This window comes from Talpa europaea (genome assembly GCF_964194135.1).
Source record: "Talpa europaea genome assembly, chromosome: 12".
NCBI classification, from domain to species: Eukaryota; Metazoa; Chordata; class Mammalia; order Eulipotyphla; family Talpidae; genus Talpa; species Talpa europaea.
The window spans coordinates 96245175-96272236 of NC_140079.1; the positions used below are offsets into that span (position 1 = coordinate 96245175).

The following is a 27062-nucleotide window of genomic DNA, read 5'->3' on the forward strand; positions in this document are numbered from 1 at the left end:
ATGGATCCCGGCAGCGGCGGCGGCGGCGGGAGCAGCGGCGGCAGCAGCAGCAGCGACTCGGCGCCCGACTGCTGGGACCAGGCGGACATGGACGCCCCCGGGCCGGGCCCGTGCGGCGGCGCCGGCGGCTCCCTGGCGGCGGCGGCGGCCGAGGCCCCGCGGGAGCCCCTCAGCGCGGCCTTCAGCCGGCAGCTCAACGTCAACGCCAAGCCCTTCGTGCCCAACGTCCACGCCGCCGAGTTCGTGCCGTCCTTCCTGCGCGGCCCGGCCCCGCCGCCGCCCCCCGCCGCGGGCGCCGCCGCCGCCCTCCCCGGAGCCGGCGGCGGCGCGGGGGGCCCCCCGGGTAAGGGCGGGCGGCGGGGCCGGGCCCCGGGCGGGGGCGGGCGCGGGCGGGCGGGCGGGCGGGGGCGCCCCGGCACGTGGACGCTGACAGCCGCGGGCGCCGGCGGCTGGGGGGGCGCGGCGGGGCCCGGCTGCCCGCGGGGTGGGCGGGCGGGGCGGGGCGGGGCGGGTCTGGGCGTCCCGGGGCCGGGGGCAGCGCCGTGCGGGCCGGGGCCGGCGGGGCCGCGCCGCGAGGCCCGGGGGGACCGCGGGGCCGGGCCCGGGCGGGCGTTGGGGGCGGGAGTCGCGGCGGGCGGCTGGAGCCTCGCGCGCCTCGGGCCGGCGGGAGCGCCGCGCCCCCGGTTCCCGCGGCCGTCACTGCGCGGGCGGCCGCGCCGCCGAGGCCTCCCAGGATGCACCGCAGCCGGCCCGGGCCCGGCCGGGCGTGCGGGGAGCGGCGCGGGCCGGGCCCCTTTGTCGCGGACACGTGCGCGCTTCTCTGCGTCAAAATCGCCGCGTCGTGCGGGGGCCGGGCCGACGCGCCGCCGGTGCGCGGGCGCTGCTGTGCTGTGGCGCGGCCGCCGCTGCTGGCGGGACTCCAGGGTCAGGCCAGGCCTCGGACTCCGCGTGGGGCCGGGCGCGGCGCGAGCGGCAGGATGCGCTCAGGTGCGGCTCTCGCGGGCGGCGTCCCGTCCCCCCCCCCCCCCCCCCCGGCGCTGCGGGCCCCGGGGACTGTCAGGACCGGCCTGGGAGGCGGGGGCCGCCCTTAGCCGGAGCCCAAGGGGCTCCTCGTGAGCGCAGGCGGGTTCCCTCTGCTTTGTGGTGTTTCCTAGATGCGTGAACATCATAAAAATGCTCTAGGGGGTTAGTTTCTTCAGAAACTTTTGCTAGTTTGCTCTTTAGAGGCAATAAGAGTTTGGAGGAAATACTTTGCACACGCAGTGTGGACTAGGCTGTTTTGTTGACCGTGGTATTGCTGTTCCTTGTGTGGTCAGTTTTCCTGGGAATAGGCAGCTTGGCTTGTGCGTCTTTGCTCAGATCAAACTCTTGTGGCTACCAGGACTGGCTCACTCATGGGATGCGAGCACTGCCCGTTTCCCTGTACCCAGCCATTTTCCTTTTTGCCCCCCCGCCCCCCCTGGAGCCTCCAGCACCACTCTGGCTGGAAGTGGGACTCCTTGTCCCCCATCTAGACATCAACCAGAAGTCATCAAGGGACACCCACCCGGAGAGCAGCGGTGGGGATGGTGCTCTTTGATGTGTCACTAGGCACTACCTCTTAGGCTGGAGAAAAGGCTTTTCTGTTCCTGATATTCGCTAGTTTGCAGTTTGCTCAGTTTTTTTTCTGTCACATTACTAGAATCTGGAAATGTAAAAATGTTTAGGGAAGTGCTTGTGCATAACAACAGGCCCTATAGTTTTTTTCTTTTTTTAATCAGAAACTTATTTTGGTCTTACTGACTTTACCAGCTGCTTTTACAAAGTGCCAGGTAATGTTTGAAAATTGATAACCTTTTGGACCATGTCCGTTTAGAAAAGAATGAGTTTTCTAAATCGAATTCCTCTTCATAACTATTGGATTGCCTGTACTAGCCCATGCAGGTTCATCAAATACTACCACCAGAGCAGAGAACTATTCTTAGAAGCAGGGGAATACTGGAAATAGCCCCCTAGGTTGAAATTTATAAAGGGGGAGCCATAAATTTTTTTTTCTATAGTGAGGAAATAAGATAATAGGGCTGTTTTCATTTAATGTTAAGCCACAATTCAAATGTGTGATGGGTGTTTTTAAACTTAAAATGTGTGGTAGGCAGCTCTTGGAGACATCTGGAAATACTAGAATAACTTTTTAAAATGTGTCCGTCTAGAATGAATATCCGCCATTTATCCTGGCAGCAGACTAGTTTGTTTTCTGTCTGTCTGTCTCTCTTCTCTCCCTCCTCCTTTTTATTCCAGTGATGACTTGAGCAACCCGTACGGGAAAAGGTTTTTGTGCAGTGTTCACCCTCATTGGAAGGCTGCTGTTTCCAGTCATCCTAAGTGAGAACTGGCATTCAAAGTTGACCTTAGATCTTTTTGAAAATTTAACACAGGTTTCCAAAGAAATCATTACATAAAACCCATTTAACTGTAATTAAGTATAATTCATTTAAGTGCATTTCCCTACATAGCCAGATAAATTGCCTCAGTGATGCTCTGTAAAGTAGATGTCCTGAAATGCAGACTAGACTTCTGTGTACTAGAATAAACATTTTCTGCTATGCAGTATGATTATTTTAAGTTCCAGTTTGCACCTATTCAGTCTTTTTTATTGTTAAATGAAAGACCAACTTAGTGTTAATCAAGGGTATATAGTGTCTTAAGACCCTACTATAACTGGGGTCTTAAAAACAACAGAAATTTACAGCTTCAGTTCTGGAGGCTGGAAGTCTTAAGATCTGGGTGCCAGGAGATCTTCCTTAGCACCCTTTTCTATGTAGCAGCTCCAAGCTGAAGGGACAAGGGACCACTGTGGGACTTTTTTTATACAAGTACTAATCCCATGGGGGTGGAAGCGCCTCCATCCTCAAGACCTGATTATTTTCCAAAGTTCCCATCTAACCCTGTTACAGTGGATAGTAGGATTTCAGCATGTGAATGGGGGGGGGGGGGAGTCATTCAGACAGGGACCTGAAGAACAGCTAAAACTTCTAAATTGTTTAGTATTCTTTCTACTGTCCTGCCCTCCATGCCTCTCAAAACTCTGCCATTAAAAAGTGAGTAAATTGGGCCTCCCCTGGTGGCGCAGGCAATTGAACGCTGCGCTGTGAAGCTGTCCGCAACCTCTGCAGGGCCAGTTTGATCCTGGTTGACCGGCGAGGGTCCCACGTGGAGCAGCAGACCTCTCCTGTCTCACCCGCTGCTCCCCTCAGTAGTGTATTTCGTCAGTCTGCCTGTTCTGCTCTCCACTGTCTCTGGTGAATCCTCTCACCCTCCCGCCCATCTGGCCTGTACCCCAGTTCTTGTATAAATAAATAAATAAATAAATCTTTAAAAAAAAGTAAATTAAAATCGGCAGTCCTCATTACCTCTTTAGAGGAGGGATTAACTTCCAAATATAGCAAATTTCATTGTGGAACTTGAATTTTAAAGGGAAATGTTCTTTTTTGTAGCATTAGGATTTTGCTGAGTGCCTTTTTGTGGGAAGAAGAAACTTCACTTTAATGATTGATATATAATTCACAACGCATAAAATTTACTTTTTAAGAGTGTACTGGCCAGTGCCTTTTAGTATATTTACAAGGTTACACGTATGTTAGGGTTCCATTAGTGGGGTCCAAGCTTGGGTCCCTCTGAGAATGAATTTAGCATTTTCTGAAACGTGGTACATTTATTAAGGAGGAACACACCTGCACACACACAGCAGTCTTAAAGAGAAGAGCTGCATTTTGCCAGCGCAAGGGCTGCCCTTATATATCACTCTTTGATGGAATTGCTTTTTGTGGAATCTGTCGCTTTGGGGTTGGGTTGGTTTTCTGTTACAACTGATAATCTTTTCTGCCCCTACCTGTGGTTTTTGACCTTGTGCAGACTTCCATCCTAAACTTTCTACTCTAAGCTTCCATCACCACCTTTACCATTTGGTGGGTGCTTTTTCATCATTGGACATTCTCAAAGGTTACCTCTTCAAGGCCAATGAGAGCAGAGAAGACCCAAAGTTAAAGTAATTATTGTTTTGTCCTAAGGGCTCTCGTACTTTACAATTATGGTAATCTAGCTATAGATTATAGCTAGACAAGACAGATGAGAGATAAGGTTCTTGATTTGAGATTTTTCTTTTCCTAAAGAAATAATATTAAAGAATAATTCTTATATAAAGGATTTGTCAGACTTTAATGGGACAGTAATGGAAGTAGCAGGCAGATATCAGTCAAAAGTTCCTGAGTGTTATATCTTTTCCTACCTAATTTCCTACTTGGTTATTTCTTTTCCTACCTAGGTTTACTGGTTATTAGATTTCGAATCTTGTTTCATGGTTTTCATCCTTGAATGACTTAGGCATGCAGAAGTGGGGAACAGACGAAGACGTCAGCTAATACTGTGCCGTGTGAGGAGCTACTGAACCTGTTAGAAATTTTGGTTGGGAAGAAACCTTTTTAGCAGGTTTATTTGGTGCATTTAGTAGATAATTGGTTTTCTTTTTCACTTTTTCTGGAATTGTGCTGCATGAAAAGACATTAAAATTTGTTAGGGCGAGTTAGGGAAAATTTTAGGCCCTTGGTTTACTTTTGCCTGGTCGGGAAGGAAATATATTTAAGTGTTGAAATAGTATTGTCTTTCTGGTTGGAGAGAAGGAAATGAAAGAGATCTGATAACCTCTCGGAGTAATTTGGCTGTGTTAGAATGGAATTTTTTTTTTTTTTTTTGATATGTGACTCTGGTTTTACTAAGTATGGGTAGTAATGAATAAACATTTCCCTCCTTACAGAGCCACAGGATGCTATGCTAAGTAGGCACTTGCAGTGGCTCCCCTAAGATGAGTAAATGATGGGCCTCAAGGCACCTTGAAGGGGTCAGATCCCCAGTTTTCTCTAAAGGAAGATACAACATAAGAATGCCCTGCGAGGGGTGCAGCCTGTGGATGGCTCTCACAGCTGAGGAGAGGAGGTTTTCCTCAGTTCCCTTATGGAAACACTGCCCTCTTCTCACCGTGCTCATCAACTAAAGACGCCTCTCTCTTCTGCAGGGCTCTCTGTGAATACCTTCTTTCACACTGATATAATTCACATACAAAATTCATCTTCTTGTGTGTGTTTGTATTTTTTAAAAAAGATTAATTTTTATTTATTTATGCATACAAGAACTGCGGTGTAGGGGGGGGGGAGGGGGAAGGTGGAGAAGATCCACCAGAGCTGTGTCTCTGTATTTTAAGTTAGGAATTGTTAGGAATTTGCCTTTGCCATCATACAGTACCAGTTATTTTTCTACACTCCTCTCTTTCATATCAAACAGCAGTGAGAAAGAAGACAAACCTTGAAATCTGACCACAGCTATGAGGCATCCAGGACGGGAGGGGGAGTATGAAGGGGTGAAAATGGTGGAGGAAAGAGCACAGGGGAAAACGTTGATGGACCATGGGTGCTTTGGTGGTGGGAGAACTACAGTGACAAGACCTGAGGGGAGAAATTCTATCAATAGATTGTCCAAAAATTAGCAACCATGTAAGAAAAAGGTACATTTAAAAAATTCAACAAACAAAACCAAAAAACAGCAGTGAGTTTGGCTACTGTAACTCTAGTTAGTTATGTATTGTGCCTTTGCATTATAATTTCATCTTTCTACTCGTAGTTCTTAAAAATCTCTGGGAAGCAAGATATTTTGGTTGTTGAAGTCTTCAGTTTCTTTTTTCAGCTGCCAGTTGTTGATGCACAGCAAAATTGCTTGAAGGTTTTGTCCTTGTTTTCAGTAGCTTTTTATTTTTTTTTTAAAGGTTTATTTATTTATTTATACAAGCACTGGGTACAGTCAGAAGCACTGGAGGGTGAGAGAATTCACTAGAGCCAGAGCGGGGAGCAGAGCAGGCAGAAGGACCGAAGTACACTGCTGAGGGGAGCAGCGGGCGGCAGGAGAGGTCTGTGCACCATGTGGGACCCTCCTCCGGTGGCCGGGGAGCAGCTGGGGATAGAACTGGCACTGCAGAGGCTGTGGGCAGCTTCGCAACCCAGCGCTCAACCGCTGCGCCACCGGGGAGGCCCTTCAGTAGCTTTTTAACAAAGCATTACTGAGCTATTGATATTTCCCCCCCCAAAATAATTTTGTTCTAAGGGAATTTAGTTGATCTCATACTCCACGTTCAACCAGTTCCCTATATTTTTCCAGTAGGTGAAACCAGTTCATCTACTTTCTAGGTAAGAGAAACACTTAGTAAGGATTTTTTTTTTAGTCCATTTCACTAGCCTAGCAAAGAGGTGACACGCCACATTCCAGCCTGGCGATATGTGTCTCTTTACTTGAAACACAGAAGTGCGTGCCTCAAAAGGCCATGAGGTGCTTTCCTGGGGCTCTTTCGATCGTATTTGGTTGCCGTACACCAAATAGCCATCTGCTTTGGGTTTTTTATTTCAGTTGCAGTAGATGTTTTTCTGTTGTTATTTTCTGTTTGTTTTTCTGTTATTTTTATGTAATTGGGGCTGCCTGGATTGTCTTTGGTATTTGAGCTATAAAATCGTAAATAAGATGGTCTTTTAAAAACATGTTTGGAAAAAAACTGGAATTTTAGCTGCTCTGGATGTCTAAGATGTGTGGTATTGCTTTAGTGACTGAGTAACCATGTTCTTAGAATGTTAGGACTAGAAATTCCCCCCCAGCTAGAGAATGTGTAGTATGTCCCTCAAGCTTGACTTTAACATCTCTTGAATATTGTTTTTTTTTTTTGAATATTGTTTTTCTAACCCTTTTTAGAAAGTTGGCACATAGAAAATTGTTTTTATTCTCTCTCGAACCTAATGGAAATTTAGTAAGTGTGGAAGTAAGGGCTAGGAGTGATGGCTAAAGGGAAATGATAAAACTACAAGGAACTAATGACTTATGAAAAAAATCAAAAGGAAACTGCTGATCCAGTGAAAATCAATTATATATTTACTCTAAGAGTATAGTGTGCCAACTGTGGAGGCTGCAAGAGTAGAGAAAAGACTTCTCCAGATTTCAGAAAACCACAGTTATTTTGGAAGTCTGAAATACCCTCAGGGGTAAGAAATGAGGTACGTGTGTGGGTTCCTCTAATGCAGAGATGGTTTCATGTCCTAGAAGAATTAAGAAGGGAGACCCTAGCACTTCAGGGTCCTGGTGAATTTGTATATACTGCGATGAGAATTGCAAGTTGCTAGAACTCCATCTGCTATATAGCCACGAGCCATTTCAATTAGTTAAAATAAAATTTAAAATTCAGTCCCCGGGCCTCCCCGGTGGCGCAGCGGTTGAGCGCTGGGTTGCGAAGCTGCCCGCAGCCTCTGCGGCGCCGGTTCGATCCCCGGCTGCTTCCCGGGCACCGGAGGAGGGTCCCACATGGCGCGCAGACCTCTCCTGCCGCCCGCTGCTCCCCTCAGCAGTGTACTTCGGTCCTTCTGCCTGCTCTGCTCCCGGCTCTGGCTCTGGTGAATTCTCTCACCCTCCCGCGCTTCTGACTGTACCCAGTGCATGTATAAACAAAACAAACAAGCAAACAAATAAATAAAGCATGCCTCTATTAAAAAAAAAAATTCAGTCCCTTGGTCATAGTAGCCACATATTAATTGCTTAATAGCACATGTGGCTAGTGACTGTGTCTTATCCCAACACAGATACAGGCCATTTCCATGGCTGCAGAAACTAGTATTAAAAGGGGTTAAGTCTCAGCACTATGACGCTATCGGCAGCCACTGCAGCACGAGTTCTATCCCTGGCCAGGGAGCTGACCCACATGGTGCAGCAGACCCCTCCTGTCTCTCCTGCTGCTCCCCTCAGCAGTGTGTTTCTGCCTGTTCCGCTCTCCACTCTGTCTCTGGAGAATCCTCTCACTTCCCTGCACCTCTGGCCTACACCCAGCTCTCGTATGCATAAATAAATAAACCTTTAAAAAAAAGAAAACAAAGAACTTTGTCACATTTCTTACCTCCATGTATGTAATAGAGACACTTGTGACTTCTGTGACAGCGCTTTAAGTTATTTCTGCTTTTTTTCTTCAAGGAACACTGGGCATTTATTTGTTCTTAGTAAAGCTTACTCATTAGAGTGGTCGTCTAGACCGTTGTCTTTTCCTTTCTTCCTTTGCTGTAAGACGTTGCCTCCATTATCTTTGTACTTAAGTCTCTCTAGCACTGCTTATTTGTCCTGATGGCCAGCCCCCTTGAGTGGTGACCTTGACCTCTCTGCATGTCGTGTTTTTAAATGAGTTTTACAGGTTATGAATTCATTATTCCTTATTACTTGCTGTGTAGGATTCATGTGACTTCAGCTTGGTTGATGTGTTTTTACGGAGATTGTTTGCATCAAGGGCACTTTCATATTGTATCATTTAGGCTTATCAGGTATAAAAAATAAGACGTGTCTGGGTCTCAGTATGTTTTTTTCATACATCTCTTCCAGTGTTGTCATAAGTAGATTTGCAGTGTGAGCACGGTGGAAAATGGATTGTTGCTTGAGCTTGTAATTCCTGTGTAGGACAAACCGGAATCATTGTAATCGCCTTTGTTGTAAGGGCCTATATACATATCAGGGACTTTATACAAACATTCTTTTTTTATTGGTATTAAATATAATTAATTGAGGACCTTGATGATCCGTGATTGCAGAATCATAGCTCTCTTTAGACTAGAGTTACCAAGAGAGAATTAGAAGCACTGGGCATTTGTTCTTACTAAGTCTTACTAGCTAGATCTGTGCTGGGCTGCTGATTACTTTCACAGTATCTATGAAGGATATGTGTGTGAAGCACATTAAGAGAATAAAGATACTTTTCTGAATACATTTCAGTTACTTAAATTTTTTAAAATTGGCTGTTTGATTGGTAGTTTTTTTTAAGTTGGTTAAACAGATTTCTAATTTGAAAGCCCGAGTTACTTTCTATTGGCCTGAATTATTGAGGTTTTGTTATGTTGCTGAACTTGTGTTTCTACTGTATTTTAAAAGATAAGTAAAATAGATGTTGGGCCTCCCCTGGTGGCGCAGTGGTTGAGCGCTGGGCTGCGAGGTTGCCTGCAGCCTCTGCAGCGCCGGTTCGTTCCCGGGCCGCCGGCGAGGGTCCCACCAAAAAAAAAAAAAAAAAAGTAAAATTGATGTCTAGGTCTCAGTTTTTAATGGAATTTACTTTTATTAAACAGCTCCTGGGGATGCGTCTCAAGAGGAACAGTCATTGTTGTGTGAAGGTAATTTGCCATGTTATGACTCTTTGAATATCTAAATGAAAACTCTAAGTCTATAATGTGTAAACCTAGGGGGTGTGCGAAGGATAACTTGTTTATAAGTGTGTACTGTATCTCAATTTCTTGTCTAGGTTCCCATTCGGCTGTTAGCATGGAACTTTCAGAGCCTGTTGGTAAGAAAATTTCTGACCATATTAATAGAGTAATATGAAACTCAAGATTTAAGATGCCATTGTAAGTGTTATGATTGTGGTAATGCCTATGTTACAAACTAACAAAGTCCTTGCAATTAGGATTTAGACAGCAGAACTGATTGGACATCAATATTACCAAGATAAATTTAGCATCTATAAAAGAATTGAATGGAGAAATGCTGATGTCAGTTTAAACGGTTGTACTTGTTCCATTACCTTGTGAAAAATTTCCTTCCTTTTTGTAACTTTATTACTCTAAAGCAACTCCTAGTTCCATAGCGATTAATAAAGTTGTTGCCAAAGTTTTATATTTAATTTGTGAAGAAAAAGAAAAGATCTCAATACTTTGATACTTTCCTGTATTCTGATTTTAAACTTTCCCTTTTTACCTCTGTCAGGACATCTTGACCCTGGAATAACTAGGCTGTTAGCAATATTTGATCTCCTGTTCACATTCTGTTTGTCCTGATGGAAATGAAGTTCTGTTAAAATAGCAATCTCACGTAGTCTCTGGGTCAGCTCTGAGGTCAGCTGGAAAGCTGCACTATCATCCATTTCTGTTGTGAAAAAAATTTTTTTCTTAAATGTCACTAGATGTTAGGAAATGGAAGACCATCTGCAAAGTTCCATTTGTTGTTTGAAAGGAGAATGTGTTTTAAATACAGATTATAAATCTTTTTCAAAATAATATAAATTAAAATGTCTTATCTCAGTAGAAAATGGAGAGACAGAAATGTCTCCAGAAGAATCATGGGAGCACAAAGAAGAAATCAGTGAAGCAGAGCCTGGGGGCGGCTCCTTGGGAGACGGAAGGCCTCCAGAAGAAGGTGCCCAGGAAATGATGGAGGAGGAGGAAGAAATACCAAAACCTAAATCTGTGGTTGCACCACCAGGTGCTCCTAAAAAAGAGCATGTAAATGTAGTGTTCATCGGGCATGTAGGTAAGTTGTACTCTTAGCACTGATATGAAATCACCAAAGTTGTGTGGTTCATCAAACACAGAACATCTTGTGTAGCTACTGGGAGATGTTTAGTGAAATTGACCTGAGTTCATCTAAAATGGCTTGACTTTTAACTTGCTCAATATTTTTAGCTGTCAAAAATTGCAAATACTTTAATCTTGAACGTAGGACAGATTAACAATTTGGTAATGACGTGAAAAACTAAAAGAAAATAAGCTTCAGTATATTTGTATGTAATTAATACTCTAGAAAACGTGCCTATTTTTTGTGCAGGGATTAGCTTGTTAATTTTAGGGGATTAACTTTAGATGGTTTAGATGTGAAGTAACTTCCAGGTGCTTATCAGGTTGCTGGTTTAGTATAAAATACAAAACAAGACCCAATTTAATGTAGTCGTATATTCTCTAACTACCTGGTTTTTATTCCCAAAATTGTGGGAAGAAAATATAGAATTATGTGTCCTTTTTTTCCTTGCCTTCCACTGAATTTGATGATATACCTTTCTACCTTTTAGTAGGAAGAATTCTATTAAAATATGTGAAGGAACACCCGTATTTGCTGACAGTAAAATTAGTCCACTACCTGAATGCAGTTCACAACTCTTTAGCTACTTTTTTTCTCCTATGAGGCTCTCCCCTTGGGTCATTTTCTTTTGCTGTTAGGCCCTTTCTCTGAATGTCAGGGAGCAATCTTTTCAAAAGTTTTTTCTCTTTTTATCAGTTATTCTATGTCTCTTGAGCTGCAGAGAATCTTAGTAACTTTATTTTCCAAGGGAGAAGGTAACTAAACAGGGCCAGCATTTTGGTTACTTTTGCAAGATGTGATTGTATATACTCAATAGTACCTTTAGGTGTGTTTCTGTTGCTTTTTTACACCTATGGTTTTGCATGTTGTTTATGATATTGTTACTTTTAGATGCTGGCAAGTCTACCATCGGAGGACAAATAATGTAAGTTTATTTTTTGTTAAATAACAGTTAATGTGATTGAATTTTGAACATTGTAAACATTCATACAAAGGAGATAAAACAGGCCTTTCAAGTTAGAAATTAATAAGATGGCATTAACTGTAAGGGAAGGCTGATGTTAAGTAATTTTTGCTATGTGATTGTTGTATTCTTTAGGCCTTCCCTGAAATTATCACTGTCAAGACTCATGGAACATTAAATGCATTTCTGAAAGCTTGGGGGGAGGGGGGTTTGTTTCTTTGTTTTTGTTTTAATGAAAAAGAATACATAGTCCTAGATTATAGGGTACCTTAGACTGATATAAATACACTTTTCTTGGGAATGAAAACCTCTTGAGTCTGGTGCATGGAGAAAACTGGTTTTTCCTCATTCATTAACTTTAATTTTGTGGATTTAGTCTAAGATTGGTATAGTCTTATTGACATGCTAAGAACATTTTTTACCATATTGAGGAGGCTATCTAGGTATGAAAATACCACAGTTGGCCTTAGTTGATGTATTCTAAAGTTCTCTGGATGGAAGTGGAGGCTCATTTGCTGTTATGTTTTTGTAGAATACAATTTTTTGTTTATGGGCTGTAATTTTCATTGGCATTTCACAGGGATTCTACCTATACTCAGGTGGTTAGAAGCATGTGGTATAGTGGCTGCATAGAGATCAAAGTGAGGAACCAGTGGACTTTGATTACAATTAAGTCAGAAGAAACAGGCATTACTAGGGAATTATTTTAAAATTATACTCTCACTTATACAAATAATAACTTAAAAATGTCAAAAATTAAAATGTATTAATATGACTTAATTGCCTGGATAACACAGTTGGAATTACTTGCTTTAAAAATAATTTATTCTAAAGTTTTAGACTTAAGAAAGGTTGCAAAAACAGAGTACCCATATACCTTTCATGCAGCCTATTCTAATGTTAACATTACATATACATACATACACACATACATAAAACCATATGTAATTGTGAAACAAAAAAGTTAACATTAACATTGGGCGAATACTATTAAACCACAGTCTTATTTGAATTTCACGAGTTTTTCCATCAATGTCACATTTTTCAGTTCTAGAAGTCCACTAAAAGTCCACATTGTATTTAGTTGTTTTATCTCAGTCTCCTCCAACTTATGACATTTCCTTGGTCTTGTCTTTCATGACCTTTGTAATTTGATGGGTGGTATTTACTTGTCTTATAGGCTGTTCCATTTGGGTGTGACTTTTTACCAAATAGATTGAGTGTATGCATTTTAGGCAAGAATATCACAGAATGTTGTGTTCTTCTCAAAGCATCCTATCAGGGATACATGATGTCAGTATTCATTCTGTTTCACTAATTACTGGTGAGAGTAACCATGCTTATTTGGTTAAGGTGCTGTCTTCAAGAATTCTCCACTATAAAATTATTTATACACCCTGCTTTTTTAGGGGAGCTAGCTTTCCTATGGAAACGCTCCATGATTTTAGCAATGGAGATATTTTTAAAATAGCTATTTTCTGGAGTTGCAGTTCCCCTCAAGAGCTTTAAAGTTTTCCAAATTTATTTTTTTTAAGAGTTTTCCTAATGAGGTATTTGTGAATAAGTGTTTATTTCTTTTTAAACATTTTCAGGTATTTGACTGGAATGGTTGACAAAAGGACCCTTGAGAAATATGAGAGAGAAGCTAAAGAAAAAAACAGAGAAACTTGGTACAGTAAACTCTTAAGCCACTGTAAATTACTTTTTTGGAAAGACTGTCCACTTTATGCTTTCGTAGTCTACTAAAATATAAGTTCTTGAGGTCTAAAATGGTGTCATAACAGGGAAAATTTCTCTTCACCTCATAGTGCCAGTTCTGGATGACTACATAGCTCACATAAAGAAAACTGGGAAACATCCAACCAAACATTCAGCAGTAGGAGGCTCGTTGAATAAATTATATTTAATTAGATTGTCACCTAACCACTACAACATTGCATTTACTAAAAACAGAAATTATGTTGCATTGGCATTTGGAAAGAAAAAAGAATGGAAGGGATTATTTACAGTGCTTGCTTTTGAGCTGCAATTTATAACATATTTATTTTGGTTTTTTTCAAAAGTTGTACTAGTATTTACTGAATGGTACATTTATAGGGTTTTTCCTTTTTCCTGTATGGGGAAAATCTAATCATTACTGTGCAAAAAATGGATCACATACAATGAAATACAGCTAGTGAAGTGATCTAAATTGTGGTTTGAATGGTTTGAACAAGTAATTTTTACATGGTGGGATGATATTAAAATAATGTTTAGCAAGTATCCATTATTCCCCAAGTGGTTGTTAGTGGCTTTAATTTCGACAGTCATCATTGTATTATACTTTGTACCAGGTGATTATAATAAAGTGAAATATAGGGCCTCCCTGGTGGTGCAGGAGTTAAACTCTCAGTGCTATAAAGCTTTTGCCAGCCACTGCAGCATAAATTCAATCCCTGGGCAGGGAGCTACCCCTATGGTGCAGCAGACCTCTCCTGTGTCCCTGCTGCTCCCCTCAACAGTGTTATTTCAATAGATCCGCCTGTTCTGCTCCCCACTCTGTCTCTGGTGAATCCTCTCACCCCCTGTACCCCAGTTCTTTTACGCATAAATAAATAAAATCTTGAAAAAAAATAGTGAAATATAAAGGAACTTGCTTACCTCATGGTTGGCGTTAGTACTATATAGTATTTCTGTGTATGTTGTCCGCTTATTTTCATAAATTTTTTTTAAAGATTTATTATTTATTTATTTTATACAAGCACTGGGTACAGTCAGAAGCACGGGAGGGTGAGAGAATTCACCAGAGCCAGAGCAGGGAACAGAACAGGCAGACTGACGAAGAAATACACTGCTGAGGGGAGCAGCGGGCGCGGCAGGAGAGGTCTGCACGCCATGTGGGACCCTCGCCGGTAGCCGGGTATCCAGCCGGTGCTGCACAGCCTGCGGGCAGCTTCGCAGCCCAGCACTCAACTGCTGCGCCACCAGGGGAGGCCCTATTTTCATAAATGTTTATTCATAGATTATGACTTAATTATGGGTATGTGTAAAAGCTCCAAGTGCTTGAATCCAATAATACAAAACATTCATTTCCATATAGTCCTGTTCATGATTTAAATACTGTATGATGGGCATAAACTGGATGTTGTCCCAGCTTTAATGGTAGCAGACTATCTTAAAAACTCATGTTCTTATCAATATTACTTTATTTTAAAATTATTTCAGGTACCTGTCTTGGGCATTAGACACAAATCAGGAAGAACGAGACAAAGGTAAAACAGTAGAAGTGGGTCGTGCCTATTTTGAAACGGAAAAGAAGCATTTCACAATTCTAGATGCACCTGGCCACAAGAGTTTTGTCCCAAATATGATTGGTGGTGCTTCTCAAGCTGATTTGGCTGTACTGGTAAGAAAAGATATTTCCAGTTCACCCATGTATTTGCTAGAATTGTTACTTAAATTTTAAGTATTTGTATTTAGGATGTGAACTGTTAATAAACAATCACGATTTTCACTGTTGTTCTGCTAATCTGTAAAGAAATCCTTATGGTTTGATTTAGTTATTAAAATGTTTCAAGTTTTCTCTATCATTCTGCTGTTACTGTGTCAGAGCTTAGTGTCCATTATGTGATCTGTTTTCTTTAGGAATTCAGTCATTTTGTAATGGCTTTGTCAGTGTACTTGCAGTAAACACAAGTTTAGATTGTAAATATGCAGGCATGCTAGAGTTATGAAAGATTGAGAATTACAGAAACATTTACTGAAATCTTAAACCATTTATTTAGATAGTCTGTGACTGTCAAAAACCATGTATAGTATAACTCACTTGCTTCTATTGCACAAAGCTTGTGACTCTACTGAAGCTGTTTTAACTGCTGGATGGGTATACTTAAAGAGATAAGAGCACAGTATTTGATTTCTTGGGATAGGTGATCTCTGCCAGGAAGGGAGAATTTGAGACTGGGTTTGAGAAAGGAGGACAGACAAGAGAACATGCAATGCTGGCCAAGACGGCGGGTGTGAAACACTTGATTGTCTTGATCAATAAGATGGATGATCCAACTGTGAATTGGAGCAATGAAAGGTAAGTTTATGTTTTACTTTTAACAGACATGTTAGAGGAATAAATGATGCTGTTGTTACTGTGTGTGTATTCCTGTAAGATTCCCTTAAACCTTTATTTCATGATGAATCTATAGGGTTCAATTGAGTTAATTATAAATATTTAATTGAGTTAATTATAAATATCCATAGATATGAAGAATGTAAAGAGAAACTAGTGCCATTTTTGAAAAAAGTTGGCTTCAATCCCAAAAAGGACATTCACTTTATGCCCTGCTCAGGACTGACTGGAGCAAACCTTAAAGAGCAGTCAGATTTCTGTCCTTGGTACAGGTAAGTAACCTTCTTATCCTTTAAAAAGAAAAAGTTTATATCTTAATAGTGACTGTAACCTTGGCTTTAAAAGTAGCAGGACCTTTGCCCACTTTCTAAGTTGGGTTGTCTTGTTATTGAGTTGTAAGAATGCTTTATATAGTGGATACAAGCCCCTTATCAGATATGTAATGTGCAAATATTTCCTTCCATTTATGGCTATAATTTTGATGAAATCCAGTTTAATTTTTCTTGTGTTTATGGTACTTCTGGCATTATATTTAGGGTAACATGGCCTAATCCAGTCACAAAGAGTTAGTCCTTTTATTTTCTACTAAGCATGTTAGAATTTTAGCTCTTATATTTAGAGATGTATTTAATTTGGGGTTAATATTTTTATAAGGTAAAGTCTTGATTACTATAGCTTTGTCAGTTTTCAACGGGAAATGTTAAGTTTTTCAATTTTGTTGGTTTGTTCCCCACATCCTCCTCTACCCCCAAGGTTGTTTTGGCTGTTCTGGGTCCCTTAAATTTCCATCTAACGTTAGGATTAGTTTCTCCATTTTTGTGAAAAAGGCAGTTTTGTGAAAAAGGGATTGCACTGAATCTACAGATCAATTTGGGATGCATTGATATCTTGAGAAAAATCATCTAACCTAATCTATATACTATAGTTTGAAAGGGGAAATTTTATTGCATCCTGATTTCAGAACTGGAAAAGCTTATAAAAATTGAATAGAGCATGGTTGTTGCATCAGTAACACCGCAGTGATAAAGAAAAGAAAGCGGGGAAAAAAAAAAAAAAAAAGAAAGCGGGAATCGTGGAGCAGGCTGTGGGATGCAGGATGTGGCTTGAGATCAAAATCCTGGCCTTTTTATTGATAGAGAAAGGGGGGTCAAACTGAACACTGCATTTTGGGCTTTAGGGAGGGTGGGTGTACACCTGACTCCCACCCACGGCCCCAATCATTAACAAGGTGTCCACTGATCATTCCTGGGGCACAAAGCACATCAGTATTGCCCCAGGGTGACCAAGCGTCCTGCTCTTGTCTAACTTGAAAGCAGCCTTGTACACGATACCCACACATTGGCATTTTATGACAACATGTAGGCTGTTTGCTATATAATATTTTTCTAAGACAATACATTTACAGGGAAGTAGTTTCATTATAGTGTAACTTTCATTATATTTTATTTTTAGTTTTCTATGATTAGAGGTAAACTAGATAATAAATTGGTAAGACTATTACCTGTGTGGAATGAAAATTCTGTTATGACCGTGGTTTTTGTAGTCATGTAACTTCTTAAAGTTTTGATATTTTGATATTCATGTTGACTCTTTAATAAATATTATTATGTTCTTAGTGGATTACCATTTATTCCATATCTGGATAATTTGCCAAACTTCAATAGATCAGTTGATGGACCAATCAGGCTGCCAATTGTGGATAAGTACAAGGTACCCAAATTGTTTAAGAAATTGGGTTTATGGGAGGTGAAATACTGCTTTTGTTTTAAATTATAGAAACAACTTTAATAATAACAACTTAGATGTCATTTTATTAATGACTGTATATTATTTAGTGGCATAGACCATCCAGATAGTTTACTTCAGCTGTTTCCCAGTGAATGAGAGAAACTCATACAAGTAAAACTGCTACACTCAAAGATTTTGAACATTTGACAGATTGACAAATATTCATTACGAACTATACTACTACCCGCAGTTTATGAGTGCTCATTTTAACATAGCCTCAACGGCACTGAAATTTAATCTTTAAAACAGTAAGCTTCAGTAATTTTAACTACATTTTGAACTTGATTATAAAGTTTTATAATATCAGTATATGGTGTTTTGTTCCCATCAAACAATCCTTTCATTAATGCCATGCTAAAATACTGTTTTTTGAATTATATATAGAAGGAAACAGATAAAATTGAACAAATGATTCTGTGCTTCACTGGTACCATGCTTTTTTTTCTTGTGTTAGCATACTTAGTTTTATAATTGCACATATGCTTATGACACAACCATTACGGTGTTTGTTACATATCCTATGTTAAGATAAATGCTTTAATAAGCATTCTTGCATGTGAGCTAATGATCTTCCTTTATGCATACACCCTGCAAGATTTCACTTTGGGTTGCTGAACTACTATAAAGTAGTAATACAAATATGAGACTTGGGTTTTTTTTTATTTTAAACGTAAACAGGATATGGGCACTGTGGTCCTGGGAAAGCTGGAATCGGGATCTATTTGTAAAGGCCAGCAGCTTGTGATGATGCCAAACAAGGTAAGAATTATTTACTGTGCTTCCCATTTAGATTTTTTCCATGAAAATATTAACAAGAGACAGAACTTTTCAAGAGCTTGGGTTTCCATGAAAAGAAACTTAACATTTAAAAAAATCTAGGATTACATTTTATTAATGTGGGCCTCCCTGGTGGCCTAGGGGTTAAGTCTCAGCACTATCACCTATATGGCCTGAGTTCAGTCCCCGATCAAGGACCTAACCCACATATGGTCCAGCAGACCTCTCCTGTCTCACCCGCGGCTGCCCACAGTAGTGTATTTCTGCCTGTTCTGTTCCCCACTATGTCTCTAGTGAATCCTCTTTACCCCCCCCCCCCACAACTCCAACTTACATCCCAGTTCTTCTATGCATAAATAAATCTTTTAAAAAGAGTACATTGGTGCTATAATTGTTAGGTGACAAGTGGGAAGGCATTAGGCCTCCCTGGTGGCACAAGGGGTTAAGACGCAGCCTATGGGGCCTCCCCGGTGGAGCAGCAGTTGAGCACTGGGCTGCGAGGCTGCCCGCAGCCTCTGCGGTGCCGGTTCAATCCCACATGGTGCGCAGACCTCTCCTGCTGTGCCCGCTGCTCCCCTTAGCAGTGCTTTTCGTTTGTCTGTCTGTTCTGTTCCCTGCTCTGGCTCTGAATTCTCTCACCCTCCCACGCTTCTGACTGTACCCGGTGCTTGTATAAATAAAAAGATAAATCTTTAAAAAAAAAAAAAAAAGAAAGACGCACCCTATGAAGCTGTCCACAACTGCTGCAGCACGAGTTCAATCCCCCGCCAGGGAGCTACCCACATGGTGCAGCAGACCTCTCCTGATACGCCCGCTGCTCCCCTCAGCATTGTTTTGGTAGATGCACCTGTTCTGTTACCTGCTCTCTCTGGTGAATCCTGTAAGCCCCCCCACCCCGCACCTCTGGCCTGTACCCCAGTTCTTGTATGCTTAGGTAAATCTTAAAAAAAAATGGGGAGAGCCTCTCTGGTGGTGCAGCAGGTTGAGTGCAGTGCTTTGAGGCTGTTTGCAGCCTCTGCAGCGTGAGTTTGATTCCCGGCCGGCCAGGGAGATTCCCACATGGCACAGCAGACCTCTCAGGTCTCGCCCACTGCTCCCCTCAGCAGTGTCTTCGGTCCATCTGCCTGTTTTGCTCCCCGCTCTGTCTCTGGTGAATCCTCTCACCCTCCCATGCCTCTGGCCTGTACCCCAGTTCTTGTATAAATAAAAATAAATCTTTAAAAAAAAAATGAGAAGGGATCCTTATTAGTATTATTTTTGAGTTGAAAGATGCATTAGAGAGTTTCTACTATTCTACAGGCAAGTACATAGAATCTGGAATAGTTATGTGATTTGCATTTGTCAACACAAGGAATTAGTGAGCCGGAGGTGAAAACTCAGGTTACCTTCTTTTTTTTGTATGTAGTTATGTTGGATCCTATAAATAGGTCTTCACTCTTCTTACCTTACTGTAATTTTTTTCATCACTGAAGGAGGGTTTCTTTAAAAAAATGTATGCAAAACTTCTATGAACTATACCAGCTGATATGGGCAGACGACATGTTTCAAAGGGCTTTTCACAACTCCAGAGATGTTATTTAGAAAGAAAGGACCTGAATCATCAGAACTTTCAAACATATTTTGCTAGACTTTCTTTTTACATGCCTAGTCCAGCCCCAGTGAATTAAAAAGATACACATTATCAATGTAGTGTTTAAGTGTAATTGGTACCTAACAAGTTATACTTTGTGGTTAGGTCAATAACAACTGAATGAAAATAATGGTCAATTGAATCCTTGGTTCAATTTTTTCTATAGAGCAGTCACACAAGTGCATGTTGCTCATGGAGATGAAAGTAGCAGGGTTGGTTCTTGCAAGAGCTGGGGAGAGGAAAATGAAGAGTGAATGCTTAATCAGTGCATGTTTTCCTAGGGTGGAGAAGACAGTCTGGGACTAGACAGTGATGATTGTTCACTCTGAAAGTATTAGACACCACTGAATTGTACAATGTAACACAGTTTAAAAAGTAAATTTCCTGTTCTGAGTGCATTACCATAATAGAAGGAAAGGTGCAGTTCACTCAGCATGTAAACATAATGCTGGGCTATCACTATAGACAAGGGACATACACTTTACTAGTTACAGACCAAGTGGCTGTTTTCTGTGAAGCTGCACTATTACACCAAATCGCTGTGCAGATGGAGCATATCCATAGTTAACAGTGAAATAAAATGGATAAGCAACCCATGGAATAGGAGAAAATAACCACATCATAAATCTGGTGGGGGGGTTAATATCCAAAATGCATAAAGAACTACAGTTCAGGGCCTCCCCGGTGGCACAGCGGTTGAGCGCTGGGTTGCGAAGCTGCCCGCGGCCTCTGCAGTGCCGGTTCAATCCCCGGCTGCTCCCCGGCCACCGGAGGAGGGTCCCGCATGGCGCGCAGACCTCTCCTGCCACCCGCTGCTCCCCTCAGCAGTGTACCTCGGTCCTTCTGCCTGCTCTGCTCCCCACTCTGGCTCTGGTGAATTCTCTCACCCTCCCGTGCTTCTGACTGTACCCAGTGCTTGTATGTATAAATAAATAAATAAATAAATAAATAAATAAATAAATCTTTTTGGGGAAAAAATAAAAAAAGAACTACAGTTCAACAAAAACTTATACAAATGATGTACAGATGGCCACAAGTACATGAAAAGATGTTGAGCATTAAAAGATATAGTTAGAAAAGGTAATCATTAGGAAAAATGCAAATCAAAACCAATGAGATGACATCAAACCTGTAAGGATGACTACCAGCAAAAAAACAGGTAATAGCAAAAGTTAGTGGGGATATGGCTTAATTGGCTGTGGTGATGGCAGGAATGCAAAATTGTACAGCTGTTGTAGAAAAGATAAAAACAGAGCCTCAAAAAATGAAAAAAACAGAATAACCATATGACCCAGCAATTCTACTTGTAGGTTGGGTATATACTTAAAAAGAGTGGAAAACAGTCTTTAAGAGATGATTGTAAACCTTTATATCAGCACTATCCACCACAGACAAAAGGTGGAAGCAAGCCAGGTGTCCTGCAGATGAATGGATGAATAACATGAACCTTGAGGAAATTATGCTGAGATAAACAGTCATAGAAGGACAGATACCCTAAGATCCTACTTATTTGTGGTACCTAGTGTAGTCCAATTTCATGGAGATGGTGAATGGTCCCCACAGTTGGTGGAGGGAGAATGGGGAGTTAGGTTGTTTAATGGATAGTTTCACTTTGTGAGATGAATTTGGAATTTTGAGCATTGCTTGCATTACAGTATGAATGTATTTGATACGATGGAACTAACATTTTTAAAAGGTTAAGATGGGCCTCCCCCCTGGTGCAGCGGTTGAATGCTGGGTTGCAAAGCTGCGCGCAGCCTCTGCAGCTCTGGTTCGATCCCCAGCCACTGGGCGAGGGGCCCACATGGTGCGCAGACCTCTCTTGCTGCCTGCTGCTCCCCTCAGCAGTGTACTTGTCAGTCTGCCTGTTCTGTTTTCCGCTCTGGTTCTGGTGAATTCTCTCACCTTCCCACGCTTCTGACTGTACCCAATACTTGTATAAATAAATAAATCTTTAAAAATAAAAAGGTGAAGATGAAAATTTTTATGTTCTACATTTGGCTGCAGTATTATTAAGGTTTTTTTTAATGAGAATTACAAATTGATACTTTAATCCTTGAAATTGTTTTGTGGTGCAGATTAATATGTAAATTTGACTAGATTGGTGGCTTGAAAACTCTTTGTTCTTAAGTCCTTGGAAGCCTCTGATTCACCTCCTAAGCTGGGCTGCAGCAAAAGGTAAAGCAAAAGAAGCCATATAGGAAGATCAGAAACTCTTGAGTGTGTGATGAAATGTCTGAATATTGTTATTTACAAAATCAATGGTGTTGGGTTTGCATATAGAAATAGGGAAGTGGAGATAATTGAACCTGCATGTATTTCATTGAAGGTGGCTTTTCATCCTGTTTTTTTGTGGCCCATTTCTGAGAGGTTAAGATACTCGGGATCTGTCTGGTACGTGAGTGTAAAACTAAAGATTATGTTACTAGGAACGTGGACATTTAAGATTGCAACTTGTGTCACACAAATCCTAGACTTGTGTCCAGAACTGTTTGAACTGCGCCAGGGTCCTGTCAAGACAAGATGAGAACTGTGAAGACAGCTGCAGCTTTCCTTTACAAGTGCTACCCACTCCTCACCAAATGTCTTAAATGTAGCCTCACAGCTCTCAGATAGGTGCTTATTGGATTGGAAGTTAATTGCGATCTTGAATACCTTTCAACGAACATAATGTCTGTCTCAATCTTAATTTTTGATGACTGTGGACCTTTAGACTACATCTGCTATGTTGAACAATAAAAGGTCTTATTTGTGTTGAACCAGAAAAAGGGATAGTTATGCTGGAATATTAGGACAGAAGGTAGTGAGCAATACTTGTTCAGTTTGTATATGGTAAATTGTCAGTTCCTACCCCATTGCCATAAAGAATTTAAAATTTATGGCTTGGTTTCAGTTCTTGGAATGAATTTCAACAGATAGGCATCATGAAGGCATAAGCTGCCTTTTGGGAAAGAGAACCAAGTTGGTGGGGGGATAGCTTAGCAAGTGACAGTTTATAGAATTCTGGTATGGAATAGAATTTAGGTTCTACCTTTTATCTACTTGAAGACTGTTGTTTTGTTTTCTGATAATTATTTTGATTATCGGAATTATCCCCAGGGGCAGGAATGGAATAAGGGAAAACTTGTGGGTATAGCTTTAAGCAATTTTCCCCATCAGTATACTTAATACATAAATGTTGTGTGAAGTACACCATTAGTGATGTTTAGTACAGTCGCAGTATTGTGCAACCATCACCACTATCTAGTTTCAGAACATTTTCATGACAAAAGGAAACTTTGTACCTATTATAGTCAGTATGCTCTTTAAACTTAATTATTCAAATAACTTAAGTACACTCTTCAGGTATTTGAGGATTGCTAAGATGTGAAAATTGAGTCTATTAAGTCTTGGAGTTCCAGAATAATAAAATTACATCCACAAGATAAAATCCAAATGTTTTGTTTAATACCTTTTTTTCTTTTAAGATTTATTTATTTATTTATATAAGCACTGGGTACAGTCAGAAGCGCGGGAGGGTGAGAATTCACCAGAGCCAGAGCGGGGAGCAGAGCAGCCAGAAGGACTGAGGTGCACTGCTGAGGGAAGCAGCGGGCAGCAGGAGAGGTCTGCACGCCATGTGGGACCCTCCTCCATGTGGGACCCTCCTCCGGTGGCCAGGGAGCAGCCCGGGATTGAACTGGTGCTGCAGAGGCTGCGGGCAGCTTTGCAACCCACCGCTTTTATCCATTGAGAAATGGATAAAACTATTAGAAGTTTACATCTAGAAAAAACAAACAGTAGCATGTAAGCAGGGGAAGCCCTAGTTTAATACTTTTAACTTGAAAAATAAAAACAAAACACTGTGCTGTCTTTTAATTTCTAAAAGATTTACTTTATGCATATAAGATTTGGGGTTTAGGTGGAAAGGGGGAGGGTGAAGGGATTCACCAGAGACAGTGTAGGGAGCAGAACAGGCAGAATGACTGAAATACACTGCTGAGGGGAGCAGCGGGCGAGACAGAAGAGGTCTACTATACCATGTGGGTAGCTTTCTGGTCAGGGATCAAACTCGTGCTGCAGAGGCTGCTTATAGCGTCATATGCTGAGACTTAACCTTTTGCGCCCCCAGGGAAGGCCTATACTGTGTTGTATTTAAAAACTATAAGGAAGTAATAGTTAAAAGATGACCAAGTTTAACTGACACTTCTCAGATACAATTTTCATTAAGTTCCTATCATACAAATGTGATAAAGCTTTATATTCAAATACGTGTTTTGGCTAGTCAAAAACACAGGAAAATGTGACTTGCCAAGTCTTTAGTGAACAGTTGCGGTCATACTATGTTTTGTAGTGCAGTGTCAGAAAACCTCCAATCTTGGTTTCTTTTTAAGCACAATGTGGAAGTCCTTGGAATCCTTTCTGATGATGTAGAAACTGATTCTGTAGCCCCAGGTGAAAATCTCAAAATCAGACTGAAAGGAATTGAAGAGGAGGAGATTCTTCCAGGATTCATACTTTGTGATCCTAATAATCTTTGTCATTCTGGACGCACATTTGATGCACAGGTAAACCAGTTACTGTAGTTGTCTTAGTAGTCTTTTTCTGGATAAATGAGAATTTAAATGTCCTTTGTTCTGATTATTGGTAACATGTTATTCTGTTGTCTAAGGAAACTGAAATAGAATAAACACTTTCATTGTGTACACACAGGTCTTCAAGGTAGTAAGTTCTTACTGGCTAGGTAGGGTTCTTTTATAGATTCCTTTTAATTTTTTATTTCCTGTTGATATTTATAAACACACGTATGTATATCATTTCACTCAAGTGTCTTTCATTTTATGTAGAGCACAGTTGCCTTGAAAATCATGGATTGTCTATTTCCAGACAGGAAAAAAGGCACTTTTTCCATATTATAAGCATCCTGATCTCCAGAATGACAATAGATAATTGGTGTAGGCCACAGAATTTTTGAGTTCTTTTACAAGGGATTACCACTGACTGATCAAGTTAGAATCTGATGTTGGATACATGGTTGTTCACTCTTACTGAACCTTAGCTATTGAGAAATGGATAAAACTATTAGAAGTTTACATCTAGAAAAAACAAACAGTAGCATGTAAGCAAGTGATTAATGTAATTCCTTGGGGTAAAAAGGAAAGGCTTCCCAGAGAGAAAGTGTTTTTAAAGTGTGACTGAATGCTGGGCAAGGAAATCACAGCTCAGGCTTAGAGGTTAGGTAACTGACCTATCACTGCTAACACAAAAATAAGTTGAGGCACTGAGAATGTGAGTTACATATTCTTATGCTACTATTTGGCACTTCAGAGCATTTGATTCTTTTTTACCCCAGGAATAAAGATGTGAATTTTTTTGTTTGACAGATAGTGATTATAGAGCACAAATCCATCATCTGCCCGGGTTATAATGCGGTGCTTCATATTCATACCTGTATTGAGGAAGTCGAAATAACAGTGAGTTTTCAGATAAATGGTTTTTTGTTTGTTTGGGGACTTTTTTTATCTTGATAATATCTGATCAGCAATAGTGATACCCTCTAATTTACATTTCTGTTCTTAAAGATTCTTTCATTGGACATTTTTCTGATCTTCTACTCCTTTCTTCTTGGACAGGCCTTAATCTGCTTGGTAGACAAAAAATCAGGAGAAAAAAGTAAGACTCGCCCCCGTTTTGTGAAACAAGATCAAGTATGCATTGCACGTTTAAGGACAGCAGGAACCATCTGCCTTGAGACCTTTAAAGACTTCCCTCAGATGGGTCGATTCACCTTAAGGGATGAGGGTAAGCTTTGAACTGATCTCTAACAGTATGCCCACGGTGCTTTAACTTTGGTCATTTTCATCATTTAGTATAGGGCACATTACAAGTTGATAGAAAACTTGGACATATGTTCCATAATATATTCATAAAGTGAATGTTTTATGAGTTGAATGAATTGAACAGCAGACAGAACTGACCATGCATTTTAGCATTAACGCTCTAGATTAAATAGTTTAAGAGTGTGAAGTTTTGTATTTTCTAAGTTGGGGGTTCTGAGAACCATTTATTTACTAAATAAGACATCTCTATGCAATCCTTTGTAATATGTGTGCTTACAGCCTATCTTGAAGGGCTTAGTCCTGTAGGGTAAGTTTCTGCTAAAATGTTTTAAAATCAAATGCGATAAATATTGGCCGCACTTACAGTTGATGGGGTGGGAAGAACAAATGGGGTGCCTAGATCAATAGTATGTTAAAACACCTAAGTTTTTCAAGGGTTTAATATTCATGTTCTTTTGCCTCCCTCCTGGGGAATCAATACATTTGTAATTTTCCTGTGTGGCCGTAAGGTCTTCAGTATCATGAAAACAAAATTACATTCATTAAACATTTCTCTGTGGATAGTTATAATTATTTTAAGACTGGAGAACTTAGATAAAATTTTACAGTTCAGTTGAAATCCTTCATATGTTCTAATTCTATTCAGAAAAAAAAATTCTATCTACTGAATGTCAGGAACTATGCTAGGGCAGCACTGGGAATATAATGATGAATACAGTATCTGCATTTACCTTAAATTATTTTTGGTGATAGTGAAACTGTTGGAATTTTTCTGCTAATGTTAGTAGAGAATGTTACCATTTTAGCTGGCAGAATCAGGGAGACAGAAGTAAAGAAATTAATGTAGCTAGAATTCTTAATCCCAGAATTATTTTTTGCTAAAGAATAACTTACTTTTAGGTGTTTCAAGGCTCCTGGTGGGTTCTGTATCTTCTAATAGGATTGGGAGCCCTTTTTAACAGTTACATTGAGATGATTTATATAGCATGAAATTGATACATTCAAAATGCATGATTTAATGGATTTAATATATTTACATAGTTGTATAATCACTACGTTTTAATTTTAGAACATTAGAACATCTAAACAGAAACCCTTACACCCGTGTAGTCAGCCCCTGTTCCTATCTCCAGTCCAAGGCAACCACAAATGTCTACCCTATTTGCCTTTTAGGAAATGTCATATAAGTAAAATCAGTAGAATTCATGGCCATTAGTGTCTAACAGTATGTTTCTGAGGTTCAACCATGTTGTAGCATGGATTGGAATTAATTCCTTTTTATTGGTATTCCATTGAGTGGTGGATAATTACACATTTTACTTTAAAGTATAGGTTTTTGAATTAAGAAAGCATATTGTCTATTTAGTTCCCCCCTCAAAAAGATCTACTTATTAAGACTGCCGAATCAGAAACCATGCCTTTTGGTGGTAGAGCCATTTAATTTGTAATTTGCATTGTAAAAGGTATATTATTTAAAATAAGCTTTAATACCTTATATATCCTTGCTGTTAACTACTGAAAGGTTTTTTTTAAAAAATTTCATTTTTAGGTAAGACCATTGCAATTGGAAAAGTTCTGAAACTGGTTCCAGAGAAAGACTAA

General features: G+C 40.6%; 1 protein-coding gene across 3 annotated transcripts; it reads left to right on the top strand.

The window, feature by feature from the left end:
- Positions 1-27062, top strand: GSPT1 (G1 to S phase transition 1; the record flags this gene model as incomplete). 3 transcript variants are annotated; one of them, XM_084251056.1, is made up of 15 exons in its annotated part: positions 1-343; positions 9159-9203; positions 9332-9373; positions 10108-10335; positions 11272-11305; positions 12937-13014; positions 14549-14729; positions 15253-15407; positions 15578-15718; positions 17063-17156; positions 17913-17993; positions 24015-24188; positions 25005-25094; positions 25254-25422; positions 27010-27062. In XM_084251056.1, 15 exons carry the CDS (start codon positions 1-3, stop codon positions 27060-27062), a joined length of 1908 nt encoding a protein of 635 aa, XP_084107182.1. The 3 variants fall into 3 exon arrangements, with proteins under 3 accessions (XP_084107182.1, XP_084107183.1, XP_084107184.1); XM_084251057.1 differs by having other exon boundaries at positions 10111-10335; XM_084251058.1 differs by lacking the exon at positions 9159-9203.